The sequence below is a fragment of the Bacillus rossius genome, chromosome 3 (genome assembly GCF_032445375.1).
Source record: "Bacillus rossius redtenbacheri isolate Brsri chromosome 3, Brsri_v3, whole genome shotgun sequence".
NCBI lineage: Eukaryota > Metazoa > Arthropoda > Insecta > Phasmatodea > Bacillidae > Bacillus > Bacillus rossius.
This window is the reverse complement of record NC_086332.1, coordinates 59,145,789-59,163,329: the sequence shown is the minus strand read 5'-3', so window position 1 is coordinate 59,163,329 and position 17,541 is coordinate 59,145,789. Positions and strand designations below refer to the sequence as shown.

At 35.3% G+C, this 17,541-nt stretch overlaps 1 protein-coding gene across 5 annotated transcripts in view; it reads left to right on the top strand.

The window, feature by feature from the left end:
* The window catches only part of LOC134530757 (RNA-binding protein Musashi homolog Rbp6), a 1,338,028-nt gene that overhangs the window by 701,188 nt on the left and 619,299 nt on the right, over positions 1-17,541 (top strand). For 4 of the 5 annotated variants that reach the window (XM_063365896.1, XM_063365898.1, XM_063365901.1 and 1 more), the window contains exons 4-5: positions 1,506-1,568; positions 5,040-5,124. In XM_063365896.1, coding sequence (XP_063221966.1) covers positions 1,506-1,568; positions 5,040-5,124 — 148 coding nt within the window. The remainder of the gene's footprint in view (positions 1-1,505; positions 1,569-5,039; positions 5,125-17,541) is intronic. The other variant, XM_063365899.1, reaches the window with a different exon arrangement.

Genomic DNA, 17,541 nt, shown 5'->3' with positions numbered 1-17,541 from the left:
ATTATTTTATTTCTGGTTCCTGTGTTCAAAAACGTGTGGATAAAAAACTGTAATGTTATTCCGCGACCGTTTAGTTTCACCCTGAGCTTGCGTGGTCGAACATGCCAGTGGCTGCTATGCGAGATTGTGTACAGAATTGAAGTTTCAGGTTCGCAGGAGGGTTTTATTCATTACTTTCAGCTTTTTGTGCGCACTCTGTAGCAAGCGAATAACGATATGTATGGCGTACTCACGGAGAATTATTATTTTTTGTTTGTGATCTTTGCAGATTATTGTAACTATTTAATTTTAATTATTGGGAAAGGACAAAAAGGAATGGTTATATGATACTTGAAACTAATTTAAATCTAGGTCACTGAATTTAGTTACAAGGAGGAAAATAGTTTTATTTTTTAACTTAAACATTGCACGTTTTAAAAAATAAACCCCATAGTTTTTACATCTTATTCTAGCTGGAAAAAAATAAGCTTCTAATACTACACATTAGAAACATAGTTAGAGAGCATGCGGGAACCGTTCTTGTGGCTTTCTTTTTCAACATACTTTTTATTTTAAGATACATTTTTGCTGAGAGTGAGTGTTGATTTGATGCTTTGTTTTCTCAACTACACAAAACCAACTATTTGTGAAAGTACAAGTGCATTGAGTGTCTTATTTGTGTGACCTTGTAACATGACTTGCGTGTGACCTCTGTGTGACCTGGTGTGTGAGAAAGGTGCTGGACTAACGCGACACTCGATACCATGTATGTTCGATGAAGGACACTGATGTTACTTTACACGTCAGGTAATTCTAGAACAGGACCTTTTTTTGTAACCTTTGGGCCAGTTTGTGTTTTAAAAAGTGGTTTGTTTGCTTAACTATCATTCAAGACTTTTTTTTTTGTGGTCAGTTGATAAAACTAAATTACGCTATGACTTATTCAACGTATCTCGCTCCAAAGATGTTTAGTTATTCGTTAAAATATTTTTTTTGTCATTGTATAAACTCTATTTTCACACTGTAAATGACAAATGAGTTTATATTTGCTTATATTCCTTTACAATTTACTACTTTTTCTCGAATAGTTTTTATTCACAAATGCTATGTCATTGCGTTACATTATAAACATTCAACATTAAGAAATTTTTATAGCTCTCAGTCAAATGATAACCATTTGTAAGAAATGTTTATAATTTTTTAAATTGCGGGTGACGATCCGCACATGACTCATGTCTATTTTTTCAAAGTAACTATCTTGACGGGTCTCAGTAGAATGAATTCCAGTCGTCTGATAGCGAGTGTCATAGGGCCATCTCCACACTAGTGCGTGTCGAAAGAAATGCAAAGAGTGGTTTAGTCCAGCACCATTTTTCGTGTTTCCTCCCCAACAAGTAGTGGCATTTGTTAGTGCTGTGTGGTGTGTAGATACATGTTGTTAGTGCGGCAGTCAGGCGCTTATAGTAGTGTTCACCCCTCCTTTTTCTCCCTGGCTGGTAAGGGTTTGAAGACTGGTTCTCTTTCAGTCATAGAGATGGCATGGAGCTCTGGCTGCCAGATAGTGCTGCGAACGCTACCTTCGCCTCAAGGTGGGTTGCTCCCATAACCCTTCTCTTCTTTCTTTTCTCTCTTGCTTCTCTGTTTATTTCCATTTGTTACGTCTTTGTCTCCCCTCTTGCCCCTCGCTGTGACCAACATTTTTACTCAAGTTTCCCAATCCGTGTTCTGTAGGAATAACTGATCCCCGAATTGCAGTCTGAAGCATGTGTATATATATTATTTTCCTGCAGAGTTAGATCATCGTATTCACACGTTGTGAAATGGTTAAACTGTACAGCCTATTAATTCATAAAATACAGCATTTTTAGTTGCTTTGCTGACATGAAAATATCCTGCACGTATTTCATTATAGACTAAGGACTTGATTGCAGTTTTCGCATTATTGCATAGATGTATTTAGTATAATACAAGTTATTGTGTTGAATATGTATGTATAGAATTAATCATGTTTTACCGGAATTTTGGATGAATATATTTACATGTACTTTTTACATACAACATGCAGATCCATTTACAGATTTGTCTTGCTAAACGACTACTGCATTTTAAAATATTATCGGCACTATGAGCCAAAAACTTTTGTATTTAGTGGTAAAAGGTTTAAAACGTTTAATTATTCCAGAAAATAATGATTTATTTCGCATTTGACATTTTACTAGAGGTGCGTCGTGGATAATGTTTCGTTGTTTGAATTATCTATCTAAAGTTTTTGATAAGTAATTATTGGGATATTTGTATCATAACTGGAAAATTAATTCATCTGAAAAACAATTTTTTGAGCTGCTACTACTATAACTGGTAGATATGAAAAAATAACATTTTTAGTGCTCATAAATACGAATGAATACGTATAAAACAAATACATCCATAAATACAGACGCCACTTTTTTATACACGATCAGTCTCAACGAAGGAGTGAAAATATTTTTATTTTATACTAATAAGATTCTGGAATAACTGAATACTTGTAACTTATTCCGTTGCCATGCATAAACGTTGTGCAGTACAAGCTAATAACTGGTGTGACCAATGCTGGTCTGTACCGTATAACCTTCTTTACTTGATTTTAAATAAAACCATGGACACACGCCATTGATGGAGTATTTCCATGAAGTTGTTTTAAGGATGTAGTATCGTAAATTATGTTGCTTCCATAATGTCGTATTTTGTTCATTATTGTAAAAAAAAATATTGTATAACTATTGTTAATTATTTATAAAATACTCTATACATTTAATAGGTATTTATTTCCGGATTTTCAGAAAGTTAAAGGCCATTTTTGATGTCAATCCTAGCATGAAATAAGAGCATGAATCGTTTTGTGTACAGTTTTTTTATTTATAGTTTGTGCTAATTGTTTTTTATCATTCATAACTCCTGCAAACCTGAGTATTTCATGGTTTTGGTGGAAAAAAATTTCTATCGATTTATGAATGATGTACAAAAAATTAAGTAATACATGTCAAATGTGATAAGATTAATGTAAAACTGTATACAACACGATTACAATATCTTAGTTCATGCTAGGTTTGAGATAAATATTGGCATTTAAATTTATTAAAGCTATTAAATAAATGCGTACTAATTTATAAATTACGTTGTTGAGGATTTACGATACTTTTATCATGACTTAATTTAAAATCAAGTGCGAAAACACTAAATTATGTAAAGAAAATAATTTAGGATACAACCCCCTTAAATCAGTCTTTTCTTTGCAAGCATATTTCAATCGGCTCTACTTTCCCGGGGACATTCAAAGGAATAATGCTTTCATATATGTTCGGAGACACAGCTGGACAAACTCAACTCACATTCGTGTCTAAGTAAAGCCTGACGTTCACCGCCGCGCGGTCCGAACTTCCGCGCAACGTCGTTTCAACTCGTCGCTTACAGCTTCGTTTGGCGTGAAGGTGGGTGATTAGTGGCACTCGCGGCATGTCTCCGCGCGCTCTTCGACGTAATATTGTTTTGACTGCGGCTACAAGGACGCGCCGGGGCTTTAAGGGTGGTTTGTTTTGACTCCGGTAATGTCACAAAACAACAAACATTCCTCCCCCAATTTCCCTTCACTGTTTGGAGTCTATTGGAGATCATAATTTTTGTTGAGTCAGTAGATTATTTATTAAAGAAAATATTATTTTCAATGAAAAACCCCTTTGTATGGCCGAAAACAATATAGATTAAATTATAAGACGACTAAGAAACTTCAAATCAAGCGTCGTACATTTGGCAGTTCGTCGTTGTACCGCTAACGCCGGCGCTGAAGCAGATCAGTCATTTAAAAATATTCTAACTATCTTGTCTCACAGACGGCCATGTGTAGGAGGTGCCAGGAACTTCTGTTCATCTGTTCGTGCTGTTCTCATCCCCGCATCCCCCTTCTTAGGTCGTGCTGCGCTGCAGAAACACACCCAAGTCGGCTGAAAATTTTTTTATTAACTTAATTGACATTTAAAGCTGTTCTCGTCTTACTGTTTTGATAATTCGTTAGCGAACAAGGCCGAAATATAATGGTATCAATGCAGATATTAGTGAACGTCAGTGGAAATATTCTCAAGGTTTCAGGTCATGCGTTCCTAATACAGTCAATTCCTTGCTTTTGCTCAATTTATGTGTGTGGATCATAAGGGCATTAAATGTTCAGGCTAAATTTTGTAGACATTATTTTAATTGATTTAATTTCGATGACGTGGAAGGTAAAACTTTTATTTCTTCTCGACGCACGTGTTTTTCCTATGGTATACTGTCATTTTAAATTGTTTTAGAGAACTTTTGTAAGAGAAGTGTGTCTGTCGGCTGCTTGCATGAATATACACGTAAGACATATCTCTAGGAAGAAATGTACTGTAATCAATTTTGCTGGTGGAGTTCAATTCAGTTTCCCTGTTTATTAAATGCTCATTAGAGTTCATTTTACTTCAAATAAGAACTTTTTCATGTACTGAGACATAAAAATAATAAAAAACTTCAATATAGTAAAAAAAACACAAAATGTGTTCATATTTAAATAAATGTTGGGTCCGAGAGAAATAAAGTATTGATTGAAATGTTTATAGGTGTCTGGAAATAATTTTCGTTTGAGAAGTTGAGCTGAAATTTAGATTGTTTCGGAACGCTTTTGTGGCATGGCAAGACACTTTTCTAATCACTGCACTGTTTTCTGTCTGTCTCTCGTCACTGCTTGTGCATATACATTTGCTCCGTATTTAAACACCGTTTTTTGTTTCCAGAGTATTTACTTTTTATGTGTATGATGTTTTGGCCTTCATAGTGATTTAGAAGTTGTTTGAAATGGAAAATAATCTTTGACTAACTGAAATTATAGATTATAGTGACGTTAGAAATAACATTAAGAATGATAAATTAGGTTTTAAATTAGATGTAATTGAAATGTGTTTGTATGTTAAAATAATTATTGTTATGATGTTGGTGGTGTGGTTGGTAGTTTGGTTTGTTTTTGTTAAATTAGTAACGTTTGTTTTATTTATGTTGTCTTTTAGGGGCTTCGGGTTTATCACTTTCGCAGACCCAGCTAGCGTAGATAAGGTTTTAGCACAAGGCGCACATGAGCTAGACGGTAAAAAGGTATCGTAGATAATTTTTTTACTTTACTTGAAAGTTTATTAGCACAGATCAATCATGAAGTATACAGAGGTACAAAGACATAGTATAAACGTCTTTAAATTTAAATTTTCTCATTTGACTGTTAAATATTTGAGTGATTGATACAATTTTAACTATTCGTCCGTGATTTAGCGTAGACGCTTGATTTTCTGTGCCTCTGTATGGTTATATGTTCGCTCTGTGCCACAGGCGTACATGGGACAAAATAACACAAGTACAGATTTTACAATAGATTTCATGTTCTGGAGGAATCTACTTGCCTAGCATATGCCAGTAATTATTCTTTTCTTCGTGGAGTCTTGCTTGGTTATTCTGTGCCATGTATTGTTCCTCTAGTTGTAGATAACAAGCAAGGTTGGTCACTTTATTTTGCTATAGCTACGGAATATATGCATATGAAAAGTGTATATTATATATGTTATTTCTGTTGCACAGTATTCTTGTGATTTTGAGAAAATAATTTTACAGTTCAGATACATTTCATGAGTTATCAACCTTGCAGCCTCAAGCATAGTATGCTATGTAGTGTAAGGTAGAAATATGGTGATACTAATCAAGTGTATGTAGTATATCTCATGAACGAGTGTGCTTTTATGACATGTAAATCTTAAGTTTTTTTGTTGATAGTTGAATGTTCTTCCATCATTTTTGATAAAACTGCTGGTAAATGGTTGGATAGGCAAGTTATTAGGAAAACAAAGTACTTTAAAAAAAAATAGAATAATTTGTTTGGAATGACAGCCTAGTTTATACCAATAATTTGTCAAAATGTGCACCCGTCCATGGGATAGACTGTACTAGCTATGAAATTTTAAGACTTAATGAATGCCTACTTTTAAACAAAATATCGCTTTTCGTTTAATTCCAGGTAGTGTAATTATTTGAAATAAAATCAATAATGCATTGTTGTGAACTAAAATATAACAATATTATGGTGTGAAATTCTGCTTTCAATTACTTTTGCACGATGATAATAACTGAGATAATTCAAGTAATAATTCCTCAAATTATAGAAATACCTATATAAGTTTACAATTGAAATATTAATATTTTTAAAACAAATTTTAATAGTTTTGTTTCTGATGTGTGTAAAACGTACTCCATTAGTGTTACAGAAGTAACCATATGGCTAAACGTTTGTGCCACAGCTAACAAATTTGCAGGCACGTAAAAAAAATATATAGTATATATTTGGATGCAACTCGATTGTTCGTGCAGGTTCCGACACAACAATTTTAAAATTGAAGAGGATGTAAATTTTTTTAAATGCTGAGAAACATTATAATTATTTAGTCTATGTCAAAAAAATATTTACATTTCAATATGTATAAAATGCTTTTAAGAGAAACGTACCTGCTTGTCTGACGTTGTATTGACCAGTTTTCCGTAGACAACAACAATTATTATTATATTTATAAGATAAATTTCTGGTATCGGTTATACCTAATGTTACTCTGAAAATCGTTTGTAATTTATCATAAACATAAATTTATAGGTTAGAGAATTAACAATCCTTTGCTGATAGAAGATTCAATATGATTTGATTTTATAAATTGCTTTTATTTTTTGGAATAAAAAAATCAGTTTTTTAAAGTTTTGAAATATTAACTACTGAGGCGCATTGCTTTTATATTATTAGAGTAACGAATTTATTTTGCCAAACTAACATTAGTACACCTCTTCTGAAATTACCTTTTTTTCAAGCTATAAGTGTGGTCATAGTAAATTTACGCAAATGAAATTACACATGGTTATAAACTTCCAGCAAGAGAATGTGATATGTTCACTTTCTCATATATATATATATATTTCTCTGATTCATACTCACTTTTTAATTTTGTTAGAAAATATCAACACTCAAGCCTCTGGAAATTCATTAAATATGTAATTTCGGTTTGGAAGTATATAGTGTTTCGTTATAAATCATGAAAAATATTTTAAAAGCCTTCATTACAAATACAAGGACAAACAACATTTAATAGAGAAAGAAAATACGAAAAAATAATCAAATGTGAATAAGCAGTTGTTTGATTTTACCATTCAAAATCTATCACACAAATAATTTGAAAACAATGCAATGAATATAGGATATAGTCAAATGCTTTATAGAAATAAAAACATGTTACATCAGAATTTTTTATTGGTAAAATCATGATAAATTTTATTCATAAAATTGAAGAGGCTTGTGCTAGTATTTTTGCTAGCTGAGAAACCACGTTGTAGTGGTGTTTGAAGATTTTTTATGCGATATGAAATATATTAATTTTTTTCTTCAAAATATTGTGAAAAGAAGCATAAGAGTGAGATTGGTCGATAATTGGACGTGTTATATTTGTCTCTGTTTTTATGAATTTGAATGACAAGCAATTTTCCAAATATCAGGGAAATTCAGGTAGAAAGGCTGTAATTAAAAATATGTACTAATTCAGGTGTTAATACAACAGCACATACTTTAATAATAAAATTAGTGATGTCATCGTAACCAGCTGGTTTGCTGGATTTAAATCTTTTTATCGCTCATAAAACTAAACAGCTTGAAATTGTGAATGAAATGTTTTATGCAAAATGTCATATAGTCTATAGATGTTCAAAAGTAGTTTCCAAAATTGTAAGCAACTGTTGCAGGGATCAGTAATTATGTTATTATTTAATTGGCCGTTATGATTTTTTATAACCATTTCTAATAGTTTCTACATGATTCAAAACATATTTAGGATTTGCTTTGAATTCATTATTTATGTTAGCCAACCAGCATATTCCGTCAAATGTTAACCTATTTTTAACAAATTAACGTTGTGTCGGATGCAGAAGTTTTGTGTTTTTTTTTGTATATTTAATGGAGACGATTTTGCTTTTTAATGTGTTTTATGAAAGCCTTAGAGAACTATATTGGATATTCACAAGTTTTACAAGTAACAAGTGGAATATGCTTCTCAATACAGGTTTGTATCTGAGGTGTTAGATAACTGACCATGTCATCATTGACTTAAGGCATATCATGAATAGATTACCAATCAACAGTTTTTATTGCAAGTTACAAGGATAGGAAATCTCCTTTGCAAAGTGATGGTAAGAAAAAGTTCTCGTATATCTTGTGACTGCACGTGTTATGAAAAGTACATATCAATGCGGGATGCTAACTATCTTCCTTGACTAGAATGTCATCGACTTAACCACTTTATGAATATATATTTATTAGTAAATAGAAGATCAAGTAGACTTGTGTGAGATGTAGTAAAATTGAACTTTTAAGTTAAAAAAATTGTTGAATGCTAGCAAGTACTCAGATTTTATTTTTATGTAGTAATAAGTACTGTCCTGAACATAATCTAATAATTTAATCATCATTCAGTTAATTCGCGGAACGTTTAATTCTCCAATTCGTATTATTTTATTCGAGCATAAAGATAATTTGGATTCCAGGAAAAGAAAATAGTTTTTAAAGGCCACAGGTTAATGTTAAGGGGTAATAAATATTTCCAATCAAAACTTTACCAGATGGTACAAATAGATCAACCCATATTGATTCGACTTCATTAGTAATTAAATCATATCTCAGTGACGTTTTCGGAAAGATGTTAGTATATATTGCGGAACGGACTCCGCCACTCTTGGTTAGACCTGAGGTTTCTAAGTTGCGATAATTGCGATAAACTGTAGTTAAGTGGAAAATAATTTTAATTTAATGAATGTTCAGTTAATCAGGTTTCAAGAAGGCATAAAACGAGGTAGCTGTTTGCACTTCAATTGGTTAAAAAAAATGTGGTTGATTTAGTTCTTAGACCACTATCATTCTGGTAGTAAAGATTGTGGATTATGTTCTACCCTGCCATCAGTCATTGTTTAGCCTTGAGTCTTTTCAGTTCCCCCCTTCCTCTCCGGTAGCCATAGTAGAAAGTTCGTTGCTAGGCGCTGACGTGACGGGCGTTTCGTTCTTAAGTGTTTCCGACACAATGAACAGGGTTGTGGGTTGAACATTTGTGAGATTGTCGTTGGAGTCAGGCTGGAGGCGTCCTCAGATCAGACATCCGGCTGGCCAGAACACTATGTTGTTGATGCATTCAAAATCTTATTCGGCTTCATACTTATCTTTGTGACTTGTAGCTGTTACAGGTTGAGTTCGTTTTTTATATAAGTTGTTATTTCGTGTTTATTCACGTCAGAGGAAAAGCGGGATACGAAAAGAGTCTTTGTTCGTCTAAGAGGTTTTTTCACGGTTTTTTTTTTTTTTTTTTTTTTAATGTTGTTTCGTACCCCGAGCTGAGCCCGCTTACGAGGAAAAGGCTGATTCTGAGCTGGATTTGTTACCGCTTGTGGTTTCCAGTGGTTACGGACTTAATTGAATTCATATACCACAGAGTGAGCCCGCGCGCTGTCTGCATCTACTCTTGCTGGCCCGGTTACTGCCGGCGGCGGTGAGCTCCGGAGACCGCCCTCTGCGCCCTGCCGTCTGGACAACTGCAGAGTGTGCATTGTCGTCGCTGCTTGTTGGGACAATGCACCGCTCTTGCCAGCCTGCGGACTGCCGACCGCCTGACTTCAGGAGGCCTAATTGCTTCAGTACCACGTCTATTCGAGTCACACGGGTCGCAATAATGCGTTCAAGCTGCCACAATCTTTACACTTTCCATCCTGGTGCGGAGAAACACTAGTTGGTTCTTTCAATTTTGCCATTTTTAATTTTAATAGTGAGGATGAGTATAATTTCTTCCTGTTTACTGTTGGCAGCGTTACTCTTTCGTGGATCCCAAGACATTTTTGGAGAGTGAGAACCACTTAGCGTTGAATCAAGGAGTGTTTTGTTGCGGAGACTTCTCTTGACTGTCAGTTTGCATTGTTGCATCTTTGCGTTGCGTCTTGTTTGTGTCATTTTATGTCTTTACACTCTTCACAGCATAAATAATCCTTGGAAGTGTCCGCAGAACTATATGACACATTTTTCATGAGTATTAGCACCACATTTCCCAGAGCTACTGACAAATATATGTCGACTAAATCTTGGATGACCACAAACCGAGCATAAGTTGCCATTTGAGGGCAAAACATAAGTTCGTTCCACGTCAGGTTACAATCAGATACACGGCCGCCTCGAAGCACTATAGAGAAAGAGAGAGAGCTCAAAGCTGCTGCGACCGCACGCGTTGAGGGGTTGTTTTTAGAATTCATATGCATATTTAACTTCAGTTCATGCTTAAATCGTTTTACACAAATGTTAACTAAAATTGGCCATACTGTGAACCTAAAGTATCTGATTTTTTATCCTCATTCATTATCAGAGCATTTTAATAATAGTGCAATATTTTTATACCTATTGTGTAAACATGTACTTTTTTCCGGATGTTTGTATATGGACACTTTTCATCGATTCCATATAGGCTAAAATAGAAAGGGAAAAAAATTGGTTGTTAACCAAGCTATGGTAATAGCGCAAACGTTTCTTATTCATCCCTTGGGGGCACGTAACGTTTAAGTGAACTGGGGCCGTAAATATAGTTGATTTGAAATAAAGTCTATAATCTTCAAATGGTCCGCGGTGGTTAAACTAACTCGATTCCAACCGATTATTTGTTTTACTTTTACTCACGTCTACGAAATTAGAATTTTAAACTTAAAATCTTATTACGTCTCATTTAATGAAGTTGTTGTTTAGTTATAGGTAAAAAAAGTCACACTTATGTTGCTGATAGTTGGTTTGGATATCGTAAGAGATGTGTTTATGACATGAGATTGTAAACGAATTTGAGTGATTCCTCTCAGTAATAATTCTTTTGGCTGAACAGTTCAAATTTATATCAACACTTTGAAATATTACGAAAATGTATGATTGAATTCAATTAAAGTACCGATGATTAAAAGTTTTTTAATGTTTATTTTACTTGCGCAATAACAAAAAATATTTCGCCAACAGATGTTTAGTTACTTTGTGTTAAATTTAAATTGTTACCGCGTAAAGTTGTAACGTTCCGGCGCTAGCGTCGGCCATACTACATTTCCACTTTACCGTGGCACACGTTTGACTCGCGATAATACGAATACTCGATCATTTTGCATGACCTTACTAAGAGAAGACGGCCAGCATCTTCGTAAAAGGACCCATCCTTAGGCAACACATAGATATTGAGTAAATTATTTTAAACTATTGAGGCCTTACTTAAGGCGCTCGAGTTTAAAGTCGGAGATCGCAGAAGGGAGTACCAACTAAATGCAGTGAGAAGTACGGTCCCTAGGCAAAAAAGAATGACCTGGATAATAATTGAAAACATCACTGCCTGTTTACTATTTAATATTTCCGCTTGGCATCGGCTTGTAACATTGAAATACAGAACCATTTACACAAATTTGCAGAAGATCTAGATCTCGCATTAAAGAAAAGGACATCTAAAGTAATCACATATTATAAACACTATATTACGGGTAATTATACAAATATTTAGAAAGCATTAGTTTTTCCCTAACAGGTCCGTTGATTACAATCCTGGATGACGTAATTGTCTATAACTGTTGTTTAGGCACAATTCCCAATGTTTTGGTCAAAACGGACTCTCGTTTCGACGTAATTATGCGAGTCTCACATCCCGCACCACAGCAATGTGTTAAGTCTGGCTTGCAGTTTACGTAAATTCTCACGTAGCGTAAAAAAGAGAAGTAGAGTTTATTTCGCCACATTACGATTCAAGAAACTAGCAAGATTATGAATTTGAGTTTATGATCAGTCAAGTCTCTCTGCTCATTGTTTTTGCTTGAAAAACCAACCCGGTGTCCGGCTGTTAATAGCGGTTGCGTCGAGGCTTACTTGTAGTTGCGCAGCATGGTGGACGATAACCCGGGCTGGGCACTCGTCGATGCGTAGGTGAATGGAACAGCCTTTCCATTTTAGCAGCGGCGCAACACGCCTGCACCCGCGAGCCGAAGTCGACTCGACCAGCCGCCAGCACCGTCTCCCCGCTCGCCAGCCGCAGCCCGTCGCAGGTTAACGCGTCACCATGACGTCATAAGGCTCAGCGCGCCGCGCGGTGTTGGCTCGCGGAATCACACACAAGCGCAGCGCCGCGAATGTCCGTAATGCTTTTGTTTTAATCGATCTTCAAGACGAAATTGAACCAAGTGCCCAACAATGTATCATAACATATGTTATATAATTAATTATCAAATTAAAAGGACGTTAAAACAAACAAATAATAAAAGTAAAGTTAATGGAGGCGTGGCAAACGCCTCACTATCACGTTGAACATTTTTGGCAGAATAACAAATGAGTCGTTTCCTATCCTGATCCATACACTCTTAAGTGGCCATTCATTAATTTTTGAATATCTGTATTTGTACTATCTCAATTTACTAGCTATTTTTAAACAAAGTCTCTCCTGCTTAGTCGATCTCAGCTGTGTAGTTTGTTTTTCATTCCAGCTAACATGCGGTACAGTGCATTCTGGACATGGGCTAAACCGTGTTATATATTCAGGTTTTAACGGCAGTGTTGCCTCGGCGTGTAAGCTACGCTACCACTGGCACGCGGGCATAAAGCGAGTGCTTTAACCAGCAGCGATCACTAATTTTTAACGGTAATTTCTGCTCGTTAGCCTGGGGTACGTGAGCTCCTATGCGTCCCAGTAATAGTTCAGCTGATAGCTGATTATCAAGTGAATTTATATTTAGCTTTGTATAAACTAATAGAATTAGTAATAACAATTGATAATTTTGCCATCGAGCTGTTGTGAATGGAAAATCAGAGTTACTCGCAATAACTGTAAAATGTATTTAAGGTAAGAGAATTAAATGCAAAAAAAAACATGTGAATCGCTGATAAATCAGTAAGTGAAATGATCGGTAGATTCGTATTTTCCAGGTTTAACAAATTTTCAACCACATTTTCCTGATTTGATAAATTCAGGCGACGCAGTAATAATTCACTTAACTCGGATTCGGTAGGCCCCGGATTTAATTCCGCTCCGGTAGTACGAATTACGGTTTACCCTTATATTAAAAAAGTGGGCTAGTCTTTCAGTACACGCCAGTGAAGTGTAAACATCTAACCTCGGTAACGAGCAAATTCATGTGTACTCATGTGGTTCATGTTGCAAATAAATTTGTAACACGAATCTCAGACACGAAACTTAAAGTAAAACTCTTTAAAATATTGCCGAGCGTGATATATATATATATATATATATATATATATATACTGCTCAATAAAATATTCGCTTTTCAAGTGCTTAACAAAAATTGTAGACACGAATCACACACATATTTCTGCGGCCGCTGGAATCCACTGTCTGAATCGTAAACTTTGCTTGCCACCATCACTCGCAGTTGGCAGAATGAAACAAACTAAAAATTTAAACTATTAGAAACTGATCCGATAAAAACGAAAAAGAGTTGAAAAAATCCCAAACCCCGGCTTTGGACATGAATTTCGATAAGGATGTTTATTCAAATAATATTCAACTTTGTTTCGTACTGAAACTGTTACCAGATAACATTAAAGTCAAAAACGATAGCCGAACGTCAGATGACGCCGGTACCAGATGAACCACAAAGTCTTTCCTGGTGGCCACCAGGATCGCTTTACTTAATGGCAGCAAAATGGCGCCATATTTGAATTTTGAAGCGTCCAACACTTGGATTAGTTAATATAAATCTAGGGTAAGCACTATTTACAAATCCAACAATCTTGTTACAATTCATTAAAAAATTGATACTTTAAAGTTTTCGCACACGTTATAAGTTATACTTGTACTGCATTACTTAAATATTAAAAAGAAATATTTTTAAATCATGTTATATAACTAAGTAATATTTTATATATTGTTTGCTTAAACCACTGAAATCAGTCTGTAAATATTTGCAACAAACAAACCTTAACCCTTTTGAGCTGATTTAACGTTATTATATATCATTATTATGATATAATGTTATCAAAGAAGTAAAACTAAAATTCCAGAAACGAGATTCGAACCACGTCCCTTGAGGTACCGCTGTGGTACCGAGCTGTTGACATATTACAAGAAGAATATATATTATTACATTGTAATGCCAGCTTTCTTACGTTTTTTTTTTAAATGAGATTACTTTTACTGTGACTATTGTAGTTTATCAAATATATTCCGGGTTATTTTCACTATCTTAAAGTTTATTTGGTACACCAATACGTTTAGTATGTCTCCTAATGTTTACGAAAGTGACTATATACGTGTTCATGTTGCTACACGCTTATCCGCCATCTTTGTGACACATTTCCGTTCATCGACTTCCGTTTCATTTTTGCGAATTTACTCCTACCAAATATGGTATACCGAGAGCTAAGATGTTTTCACATTAAAAAAAAAATAACTCCAGGAAAATATCGGGGATTGCTATTCCATCGGTTTGCTTGTAGGATTCGTCTTTTAACTGGGAATAGGTTATATTGACACAGAGAGTAATAAATTCCATTACTGATGGGATGGGTATTTCTGTTCTTTCTTTTAAGGTGCTGCCAAATTCCAATTTGGTTTTCACAACAGTAAGTTTTTTCCGGTACAGGCACATTAGTAGAAAGGTTTTGATCATCAAAGCTTACGAGTATGTCAGTTGGTGCTATGTCTTGGTTATGGGGATGAAGTGACCAGAATCTGTAACGAAGGCAGGTGTTTGGCCGGACGCCGATGGACGTAGTAAAAATTCGCTGAGATTTTCAAGTCTAGAGCGCGTGTGGGCGATATGGGCAAGGATCGTGAGCGCTGGTTTAGGGGATAGGGACACGCACCCCTCTTCCCACTCCCCTTCTACGTGAAGGCTGGGCGCTGGTGGATGTTGACGCTCCGGACGCCGCCTCCCCAAGGACGCAGTGTTCCTCCCGAAGTGCATCTACACTTCCCCCCTCCCCCCCAGAACACCTCCTGTCACCCTCTGGTGCCGTGGCCGCGTGGCAGCCCCCCCTCCCTTTCCGTCACAATAGTTTCCATATTTTACCGAGAGAAAAAAAAACTTGGCCGCATAATATTTTTCTCCGGTCGTTCATTATGCGGCGCGGGGTGAAATATCGAGGTCATTTCCACGGCGAGCTTCGCGGAGTTATTGCGTCGGAAGGCGTGGTGGAGGGGGGCCGCCGGGTCTGGGCGCGAGGCGCGCGAGATAAGGCGTGTGTAACAAGCGGTGTTTGTCCGCCGCCGGCTTGCTGTCCTGGCGATAGTGTGCGTGGACGAGCGCTAGCGGTCTGCAGCGCGCCGTGTTTTGTGTTCCCAAATACACTGGGTACTAATACAGGACAGCTCTGTGCAAACAACACAGGCGAGAGTGTTTAACCTAGCGGCAAGAGGTGTGACTACAAAAACATAGTATAGATAAATTGTTAAATAATAAATTATATTTTATCAAGTGGTAAACACGAATAAATTCTTTTTAAGCAATTCGAAGAACGGGAAGACTTGAAATACATACCTAAATCTGTGCGGTTGAAAAAGAAAATTCTAAGAGAAAAAAAGTTAATTTCGTTGTCATACCGTTTGTACCTTATGTAACAGATACATTGGTTATACTGGGCATATTGTCTGCCATCTATCGGACTGAAGTGATGACAACGCCAGGTTTCACACAAAACTCTGGGAGCTGTCTAGCATTAGTATCTACTGTAGTGTATTTAGTACAACCCCGCCGCTGGACTCTCACTAATTCGCGCACAGAGTCGACAAAACCCTCAATACAGCTATAAAATAAAAATCATAATTGTAACTATGCATAAGCACAAAAGAACATTATTATTTTCTAGATATGTGAGAGACAACTTCACTCTCTTCGAAGGCGAGGTATCATTTATTAAAAATTATCTGAGGGTCAGACATTAATAATTAACGTTAGATTTTAATGTATTCTTATTCTGTAGAATGCCCAACGAATAAAATATTTGGCAAATGATGAAATAAACAAAAATTCTTTCAAAATTAGTATTAAAAAATTGAAAATAATAAGTGAGTGATTCTTTCAGTATTTACTCCCCAGAGATGTGTAACAGCTAATCTCTTTAACAAGCAATTTCATGTGTTGTCATGTTGAAAATACGAAACTCGGACACGAAATTTAAAGTAAAATTTCTTAAAGCAATTCCGAGCGTGATAAATGTACGAAAATAGTCTTTTTAACTACATTTTTGGACGCGAATCACACGTAGTCTAGAATTCGCTGCTGGAAAACTACGTCGACTATGAAATCATTTGATTAACAGACCGAATTTTGAACAATATAATGAAACGGCTCCAATAAAAGGGAAAAAAACTTGAAAAATATTAAAGGCCGGCTTTTCACCTTATTTTAGACAAGGAATTTATATTCATTAATATTATTCATCAATTATATTCATCAACAGTTAATAATATAAAGTTTATTTCCCTTGGGCTTTGTGAACTTTGATTCGCGCCATCCGCCACAGATGTCAGCATCGTAGTTACTCATTTTCGTTCTATGTGACTTCCGTTCCATTCACGAAAATACTTCAACCAAATGCCGTATACCGAGAGCTGAGATGTTACACATCAATAAAGCTGTAAATCTACAAATAAGTGATATGAAACAATATATGGCTTACGGTTCATAACAATGTCTGCTGACAATTTATTCTACATAAACAAATAAATATAGCTATATTACACGATAGTAGAATGTAATAATATTTATTCGTTAAATGACTGCTGGCATTCCTGTTGGACAAAGTTAACACCAAAGTTCAAAGAAAGTCATATTACCTCTAGGCTGTTTGAATCAGACTTTCGCCGTGTCAAAAATGAGGATAAATATAAGACTTCCTTATGAAAGTAAAAAAAAAAAATCATTTATGATTAAATAGTCTAGGGCCACATGAATATGTATTTATTTCCTGTATTACGTCACGATATTCAACGGAAAATGTTCTGAATGAGCCTAGCAGCACCTATTAAAAAAGTTTCACATTATCTTTATTATTGTGCGTGTTTGAATATAAGGATATTTTAGTACTGGTCTGATAATCGTAAACTTATTTTAAATATAATATAATGAAATTAGTGTTAAAATAATCCTAAAACAAGTTATTCTTATGTAAAGGAAATATACATTTTTTAATTTTAAAAAATCCGTAATTTGTTAACGTAAAAATAGTTTAGCTGTTATACTGTATGTTCTTACTTGTGTGTTCATTTACGGGTATCAGTAACATCTTACTATAAGACTTTATTTATTTGGAGTTTCCTACCTGAAGTTATAAGTGAGTTTTGTCGACATACATTATCGATATGTGTTGCATTTATAGCCAATTCATGCAGACTGTTTATAAGTTCGCGTTAGGTATTGGTGGTTGAAAATGTGCATGCTGGCAAATACATGTGTGGTAAAAATTACCAAATGGTTAGTGCGCACATAGTTAAGGTAATG